At 35.5% G+C, this 9,365-nt stretch overlaps 1 protein-coding gene across 1 annotated transcript; it reads right to left on the reverse strand.

The window, feature by feature from the left end:
- Positions 1-301: 301 nt before the first annotated feature.
- Positions 302-7,658, reverse strand: LOC116013552 (protein CHROMATIN REMODELING 19). Its single transcript, XM_031253368.1, has 12 exons — positions 6,982-7,658; positions 6,775-6,892; positions 5,804-5,844; positions 5,465-5,715; positions 4,310-4,490; positions 3,385-3,570; positions 3,056-3,229; positions 2,795-2,953; positions 1,538-1,615; positions 1,311-1,447; positions 1,007-1,225; positions 302-926 (listed from the first exon to the last, which is right to left on the reverse strand). The coding sequence occupies exons 1-12, from the start codon at positions 7,567-7,569 to the stop codon at positions 764-766; spliced, it is 2,295 nt and encodes a 764-aa protein (XP_031109228.1). The 5' UTR covers positions 7,570-7,658; the 3' UTR covers positions 302-763.
- Between the last annotated feature and the right edge of the window lie 1,707 nt (positions 7,659-9,365).

Below are 9,365 nucleotides of genomic sequence, written 5' to 3' on the forward strand. Positions count from 1 at the left end.
TGATATAAGGATCGCATGATGGACATCAGAAGGAAGCCATACCATAATGTAGACAATTACACATCTACTCCAACTATTAGCATTAGTCGTCTTCATGATGTGATGACTGATGCGCACCCATTTAAGAAAAAATGATAAACAATATGTATTGAACATTTTTATATATAAATAATATTGTCGATTATCCTAAAATCTTATTCCAATAGTATGAGACCAATCACCCTAAAACCTTGCTCCAACAAGAAACAACTCATGAGAGCAGGAGTTCTGGGAACTGACATAAACTCAAAAACTTGATGTATTAAAAAAATAATAACAATAATACAGTATTAACGTACTAAGTAATCCAATGTTTTCAATATGATTAATACTTCACGAAGGACATTGGAGAATAGCCCGACTAAATATAATGCTGCCAAAGATCTTGTACTTCAAAAATATAAGTCGACACTCTATAATGGCTAAATTTAATTCTTCATTTCCTATAGCGGTACCCAAAAAAGAAAAAATTGAGCCAAGCTCCCACTGGTACCCATTGTCATAAACTACAATTACTATGCATCTAGTAGTACATGTGACCTTTAGAAGCATGACCCATATCATATAGCGGAGGGAACTGGATACATATGGAAAACTAGCCTGCTACAAGCACCCAATGCTATCTAGTTTTTTTCTTCTTTTTTTTTTTTTTTTATCTCCCGCCGATTAATAAAGTTAGTTAAAGAATGGAAGAGCAGAATGAAATGGCGCTTGCTGAAATTGATCAGCCAAGTAACATTGATGATAAAATCTCTCCCATAGTCTTGACAGACATATGACCTTCATTCTCCACTTCAACTCCACTCTCAAGAACGGCTGCATCCAACGTGAGCTTTCGCTGAGCAATTTCGTATACGTTCTCATCAACGCTACCTTTTGTCACCAGTCTTGAAGAGGGAAGTCAACAAAAGTACATCAGCAGCGTGAAAAACGAATGCTTTAGGAAAAGATGAGGTGACAAAAATACCTGAATATTGTAACTGGCTTTGTCTGTCCAATGCGGTGACAGCGATCTTCAGCTTGCCGATCCATTTGGGGATTAAAATCCATGTCATGTATTATTACAGTATCAGCTCCAGTCAAATTCAAACCCTGTCCCCCTGCCCTTGTGGAGAGCAAGCATGCATCTATCGAAGTGTCCTTATTGAAGGTATCTACAATAGTTTGTCTCTCTGTCACCGCAGTACTAAGATAACAAATACAAGTAAAATTAGCATTCCAACTTCAATCAAAAGAAATCTGAAGAATTGAGGCAAGTATTGGTACAGTACCTTCCATCAAGACGCCTGTAAGTGATTCCAATGACATCCAACGTCCACTCAAGGATATCTAGCATTGATGTCCATTGGCTAAATATAAGAACCCGATGCCCTGATAGCTTTAGGGAAGGGAGGAGATCAGCTAGTGCCTACAGCAAAAAGTTCCTTGAATTATTATTTCATCATAAATATTAGCTAAACCAAGTAGCAACTTCTCAAATTCCAAAACCGTAGTGTACCTGGCATTTTGCTGAACTCATAACATGTTCATCTGAAAGACTTCCCTTTGTATCATTGTCACCATAATAAAGTAAGAGCTGCAACAAGCAGAGGATGTCAATTCCAATGCATACATACTGATAAAACTAAAAAATATATGTAACTGAATCAGCAAGGTGGCTTTCCTATAAGCAGATGGAATTAGACACCTTGTCAAACAATAAAATTCAATGAACATGGACTTTGTTGACAGTTCACAAGGTGAACCTTTCAAATTTTATTTAACTCTGCCCAGTCAAACGGTGTCATATAAATTGGGAGAAACCAAGTACTTACATTCATTTGATTGGGCATTGGAATTATTTTGAACAGTAAGAGTGCTAGGCTGCTTAGATAAATTTTCATAAGGCGCTAAGCTTTTTCAGATTCAGGAATTAAGATCAAAACAAAATCCATTCTGCAAACAGTTGTCCAACAGGCCTACACTAGTTAAATATAGAGTTAACTCCATTTTTTGTCCTAGATTTATAGGTGGTAGTCCATTTTTAATCCTTTTTTTATTAGAACATCCACATTTGGTCCTAGTATTATTGTGGCATGACCATTTTTGGTCCCCCATAAACAAAATCTTTGAGATGACATTAAATACGAGGTCATTCGCTCCTTTTTTTTACAAAGTGAATTGACCTGCTATATTTTTATTTTTACTTTTTTGAAAAAACTCTTATTTGAAGACCGAAATGCCCTTGTATTTAAGGGAATTTAAACGATTTTGTTGATAAAGTCATAAAGGACCAAAAATAGTCATGCCACAATAACACTAGGACCAAAGGAGATGTTCTTTAAAAATAAAAAATTAAAAAAATTAAAAATTAAAAACATAAAAATAAATAAAAGAGAGAGAGAGAGAGAGACTAAAAGTGAAATGACACCTATAAATCTACGAGACTAGGACTAAAAATGGAATTAACTCGTAAATATAATTCAACCATCTTTATACTTCAAAATAGTGTCTTCTATTGTGTACTATATAAGACAAACCAGTTCCAATAGAAAATTGATGCAAACAAAAGGGTATAGCTAATTGAGTTTTATGGCATAGATACCAGGGTATTAATGTTATTTCTCTACCCACACTTCTCATGTGTCCCATCATAGATAATTAAGTCACACAATCTCTCCTTTAGTCAAAGAAACTTCAAGGATAGGGCAACCTCTAAACTATGAAAGACTCGGCATTCTTTGTGCACCCAATGGAAGCCAGACAAAAAGAATACCTTGTGAATAGAGAAGTCATTATAACCCTTGAGCTCTTCAATCACTCTGTCCAAAGTACATTCAAAACCAAAGACACCTCTTGGGTGCAACATTTTTGCTATTTGAATAGCGTCATCATCAGTGTAAAAGCGCCTTACTAGCAATGGATGATTTGCAATCTGAAAGATAAGGAAACACCACCCCTCCAGCAATAAGAAAGACTTTATTTAAAGTAACGGGGCCTATGAAAATTATTAATATAGCTCAAAAGCTTTCAGCACCTTGCGGAATTCAAGAAAATAGTTTGATATCTGTCTTTGAGGAAGAATACCAACAGCATTATTCAAACCAGTTCCTGATAGCTTCGGCATGCGAGCTTGAGAAGCTGCACGATAATTTTCAATTGCTTCTTTATACAAGCCTTCCTGTTGTTTCCCCATATATACATAATGAATCTGTCGTGTATGTTTCCAATAAAACGAGTCAATACTCAATAGAATAAAGAAAACATTTAATCAGCAAATTCGCTAAAAGAACAAAACTAAACTAAACTAAAAGCTCTTTCAGATGGGAAAGTTAAAGTAGATTGCAAATGAAGAATATTTGATACCTTTTGAATCTTAGGTACAAGTTGCTTCATTACATCTGATTTCAATCTTCTCAAAATAAACGGTCCTAGTATAGATTTTATTCGAGCAATTAATTCCTTATCTTCTGCATTTAAAAGTTTTTTCAAATCAACATCTCCTGTTTCAAATAGATCAGGCATCATAAACTCCAACATAGACCATAGTTCCTGCAATGGAAAACCACTAACTGAACAAAGTCCAAAACTAAAGAATTGTTCATATGAAAAGATACCATAAATTGCATAAAATTATAAATTGATTTGCTAAGTAACATGTCAGAAGAATCCAGGAGATCCAATTACTCATTCATAAAATAATTGCCACTGATTCATAATTGTGAAATTCCTATGAATACTTCAAACAAAACAAAGCAAATCACAGATTCACTCATTCATAGAATCAGGTATTAAAATTTATAATGCGTAGTTCATCAGTTTACTAATTCAAGAACAATAAGTTAGAAAGGACAATTATGCAGAAAATCTTTGGGGAATAACAAAGGAGCTTATTAAGAGCACCATTTACATTCAAAGCTCAAATTTGATTTTAGAGCAATAGGAACAGAAGATATAAGAAGCAAGAACTGCATAGTGAAACATTTAGACCACAATTTGGAAATGACAATAAACCATATTAAACAATGCATCACATTTTCAGCAATAGCCATATAAGAGATGCACAAATTGAGCATTGACAATCTCAGAGCCCCATGGAGGCAAAGTATCCTTCACTTCTTGCGCCAACTTCTTCAGACTTCGGGCTAGCATTATGCATTGGTTTGCATTTCATGTGCAATATGAGCTATATATTTGAAAGTGTAAATGCACTATGAAGCAACAACTAAAACATGGCGTTATGTAGTGCATACTCACAATTTGAGAAAAGGAATACAAACAGTTAACATACATGCAAATCATTCTGTAGTGGTGTCCCTGTAAGCATTAGGCGTTGGTTTGCATTTCGTGCCACAGACATTAAGTTTTTCCATCTGTAGCTATTTTTATCCTTCAAAGCATGAGCCTCATCCATTAAAACACAGCTCCATCGCCACCGCTTTAAAACTTTGCGGTCATCTTTTTGCTGTGCACTGCGCATAAGTTTTAAACATGAGACATGTTTTTCTTTTTGTTAAGTGTACGACATGAGATAGGAAAGTTGAATAACACTAATGAAATTAGATATCTAGATATGACACTTTGACAACCATTAAAATGAACCATTTTGTGCTTAAAGCCTTATTGGTCAGCCAAGTATTCCCTTCCTTTTATAACAAGAGATGATCATGTTATAGTTGGGTTGATGAGTACATGATATGGAGTATAAATTAAATAAATATACAGATTGATCCTACTCAGTCATATTTGATGCAAGAAAGTTCAGTGTTGCAAAAATCTGCTAGACAGTCGCCTAGGCGCGAGGCGCTTGCTAGTCGGCCAACAAGGTGCCCGAGTCGGCTGAGTTATTTTTTTTAATTGATTTTTTTCGCTCATAACGACGTCATTTTGAAAAAATAAAATAAAATAAAATAAAATTAAAAAAAAAAAAAAACAATTTCCCTATTCTGGCCAAAAAACGAATCCCTATCCCTCCAAAATCTTCTAAAACCATTAAAAAATAAATTTAAAAAAAAATAAAAAATAAAACATCGAGAACAAAGCTCAGTCTAATCATCACCAGTCGCCAGCCTTGTCGTCAACAGCCAGAGCCAGCATGTACTCACAGACAAAGTAGATTAAACAAACAAGCATATATGATATATATTGTAGATTTGTAGCTCTATTGATGGCTAAATGCCAATATTAAATGGAAACTGTCACTGCTTCAGTGCTGCTACTGTTTTTGTTTGGTTTTTTTTTTTTTAATTAGTCAGCCATGAGGCACCACCTAGGCGCCCGACTAGCGCCTAGCGCCTTTTGCAACATTGAGAAAATCCATGTAGTAAATATATTAGTAACGTGAATCACCACAAAGTCAGGAAGCAGCCCTTCCAATTTGATAGAAATTTAATTTTATATATACCAAAAATTAAAAAATATCATCGTGATTTCAAAAGAGACAAACCTGTGTCGTTCAAAGAGTGAGTAACACACAAGTATAACATTAAATTTGGGTGGTAATCCAGCCTTCGCCTGATAGCTCAAATCTTTCGAATAAGCAGAACGAGAAGCACCATGATATTGGAGGACAGTGAAATCTGGACACCATTTTTTGAGCTCCCTTTCCCAGTTCTCCAAAAGAGATGCAGGGCAAACAATTAAATGGGGTCCAGGGTCATCTTCCAAATGCTTAAGCAGGGTCAAGTATGTTATGGCCTACAAGAAAGATAAATTGAACTGTTATTATTATTCGGCATTAAAACAAACAGCATAAAACTGATAAAGAAAAGCAAGGTTTAGAAACCTGTATTGTCTTGCCAAGACCCATCTCATCTGCCAGTATTGCTGCAAAACTCAAGAAACGTGAATTTAAAAAAATAATAAAAATAATAATAATAACAAGGAAAAAAGACAACAAAATTGAAGTAATGGGACAAAAATTGGAATGGAACATATCTATTGGACTTCATGTTTGCACATTGCAATAAGGTCTGAATTTCCTCAATTCTACTCTCTACCTTCAAAATCAATAACATGAATTCTGGCATGCATGAGGAAACAAGGTTCAAGAGCACCTTTTATGTCTTTATAGCCAAAAAAAAAATCTCCAAACTCTAAAGTTGGAAATAGATAAAGAATAGTTCTGCTTTCCAACTCAAGAGACAAGAATACAATGAGATTTTCTTTAAGCATTTAAGTTTTGATGAGACCCCTGAAACCAGTTTTAATACATTCTGCTGCCCTATGGTAGACAGGAATTTGTTAAGAATTTTATGTAATACGCATAGATTATTATTCTCCTTCAGATGCAGCACGTTTATAACTCTTTGAAAATTTTAATAGCAAGTTTCAAACAAAATCATGGCTACAATGTTCCTCATCCTACGGGTAAAGATACTGAGGTGGCAGACTGTGAGGGCTTCCAAGTTCCAATAAAAATCATGACCCTTTATTTTGCATTCAGATGCAGCTTCCTCGTAAATTCAACCTTTCTTAGAATTGATCAGCTATCAATTCCACATTTTAGAATTTCTGGATGACAATACTCTTTGTTTAATCTAGCCTCCTGCCCTACTCTCTTGCCTTCTGTTGTTTGCACTCAATTGTAATCTTTGGTAGTAAGCTCTATCTCCCCCAACATGTACTTGTTTGAGTAATTCAAAACAGGCATAGCCATCTAAATGTGGTTTAACTAGAAAATAAAATAGACCAGTTCTCTTCTGTATCTGGCATCAAACAACTAACAAGCAAACAAGGACTTTTAGTACTAAATACCTCCTCCAATTTTCTTTCTGTATAACAGAAAAAGGAAATTGACTCCTACTAGCTGGTAAGGCTTCAGCACTGGCTTAAAATCTGAGTCCCCTGCTGCACAAGCCTCATTTACATCATCCTTCGTACACAATCAGAATAATTGGTAAATATTCCCAACTTGAAGCAACATGCATGGTTTCATTTCAATTTTACGAATATAGTATATACCTGAGTAACCATTCTCAGTGAAGAAGCTTCCTCAACTTCAGAGAACCGATCACAAGCCGCGGCTGCTGAGCCATACAACTCTCTCTTCAGGTCAGAAGATATCTTACCACACTTATGCAATGCCTTGGCAACAACATCGATTTCATCCTTCTCTTCCTCCTGCTCCTCCTCGTCGTCGTCTTCGAATTCCGAGTTCAACTCCAGTTCCAGCTCTTCATCCTCATCGTCAAAGCCCGAAACCTCCCGCCGCTTCTTCGCAGACTTCATTTCATCACAATCATCCTCATCCTCATCGGCAATGACGAACCTGCGGCGGCTGCGGATTTTATTCACCGCCTTGAGCTCCTCGTCATCATCGTCGTCTAAATTCTCCACTTTATCCTCGATTTCCTCGGAAGAGCTGTCGCCGATTTCAATAATATCGGAATTGGAACGCTTCGAAGAAGTGTCAGTTTTCGAATAAGCGAATGACTCGATTGGAGGAGGCGGAGGTGCGGAATCGGTTTTAAGGACACGGGAGAGCTGGAATGAGTGTTCTTCATCCTCCTCGTCGTCGGAAAGCTCGTAGTAGTCTAAGGATCGCTTCATTTCCGGCGGAACCCTAGCGAGGATAGGAGGGAATTTTGAAAGTGAATTGAAGCAAGCAGACAGCACTTGAAAAGAATCCGCAAGTACAGGTGTATAACCGTGGAAAAACTAGAATCCGATACATATTTCTTCATTTATACGTTAGAGTGTGATGTATTACTCCGTAAAATTTTAAAGTGATCCTTATAAGATTTTTGTAAGATTAAAAAAAATGTCATCTGATATTTTACAAGTTTAAAGTACAAATAAAAAACTTTTAAAAAGTTCAAAATAGTTTTTTTTTTAATACTACTGACTTTGTTACAATGTAGTATCTGTTCAAAATAGTATTTAGTTAGCAATTACTCTAATGCGTTAAGAAAGCATGTTACATGCATGTGTCGTTAAGCACACTAATTATGCGATAACAAAAAACTACGGAGTAATATTTAGCAACATTTTTCACTCTCCTCTCTCGTCCTTATAAATAAAGTTGTATGGCAATTTAAAAAATAAATAAATAAAAAAGACATAGGGTTGATCTTATAGAGTTAGAGTAATCCACCAACTCCAATAGGGTTTTTTGTGCTTTTTTTTTTTGTTGTGAGGTGTGGGAGAAAGGGGAGAGTATGAAAGACAAAAATGAGGTTGGTGCAAACATATAAGTTTTTTGTGTGCTTGGTGTTCCACCATAGATTGAAACAAGACAACTAGTTGGTGTGCATTTTGCACACCAATAGCACCTAGCAAGCACGTGAACTGCACGCTCCCTACTTGGTGCATTTACTATTTTTTCTCTATTTTTTTTTCTTTTATTTTTTCCTTATTTTTTCCTTCATATCTCTACTTGACAAAAAAATCTAATAAATATTTTATACTATTGTGGATGCTCTAAGAACAATCACAATTGTGATTTCTGTTTTAGTGTTTTTTCTATTTTCTTTTTTGATAACCTGAAAGAGATGGGTAGAGAGAGACCAAAAAACAATACCTTACTGATGAAGGTTTTTGTGAGGCTTATAGGAGAGGAGAAAAATAAACATAGTTGATATGCATTGCGCGCACTAGCAGCGTCCACTAGGCACGTTAAGGGTGGTTGCCAATTAGCGATTAACCGCTATCTTCTTTTTTCTTTTTCAATGTTTTTATTATTTCTCTCAAGATGCCCAATTTTGGACCTTAGATGTTGACAAAGGCAACATCTGCCTTCGTCTAGAGGTTGACGGAGTCAAGTCTAGACTTGAATCTTGATATGGATTTTTGATTATGATTAATTATTATACAAATGAAAATTTTGTAGTTCTTCAATTGTTTGATAGCTAGCAATTGTCTAACATTGTCACATTGAAGACACTCGTCAATTGTCCAACCGACAACTGTTGTAGACTATATCTTAATGATAGGCTCTGTTTGGCAGAGCTTATTTAGGAGCTTATAGCTTATTTTAAGCTACTAATAAGCTATAAGCTCTGTTTGGTAATGTTCCTAAAATAAGCTAGTAGCTTAAAATAGGAGCTTATTTTTGAACGCTACCTAAGATAGCGTTTCAAAATAAGCTATTAGCTTCCTAACTTTTTTTCCATCTTTAACCTTATTATTTTAAAGAAATGACATCATTTACCCCTCCCAATTAAAACCCTTTTCTATTCTTATTTATTCGCAATTTTCACGCTAATCGCTTCATCTTCATTCACTCTCCGCAGAAGCATCGCCCATCAGCCACCTCGCTCCGCAGTCTGCAACCGGCCAATCGCAATATCATCCGTCTGTAGGTATGTATATATTTATTTTGTTGTATTACTTGTATATTTTTTTTT

Source organism: Ipomoea triloba, chromosome 3, assembly GCF_003576645.1.
Source record: "Ipomoea triloba cultivar NCNSP0323 chromosome 3, ASM357664v1".
Taxonomy (NCBI): Eukaryota; Viridiplantae; Streptophyta; class Magnoliopsida; order Solanales; family Convolvulaceae; genus Ipomoea; species Ipomoea triloba.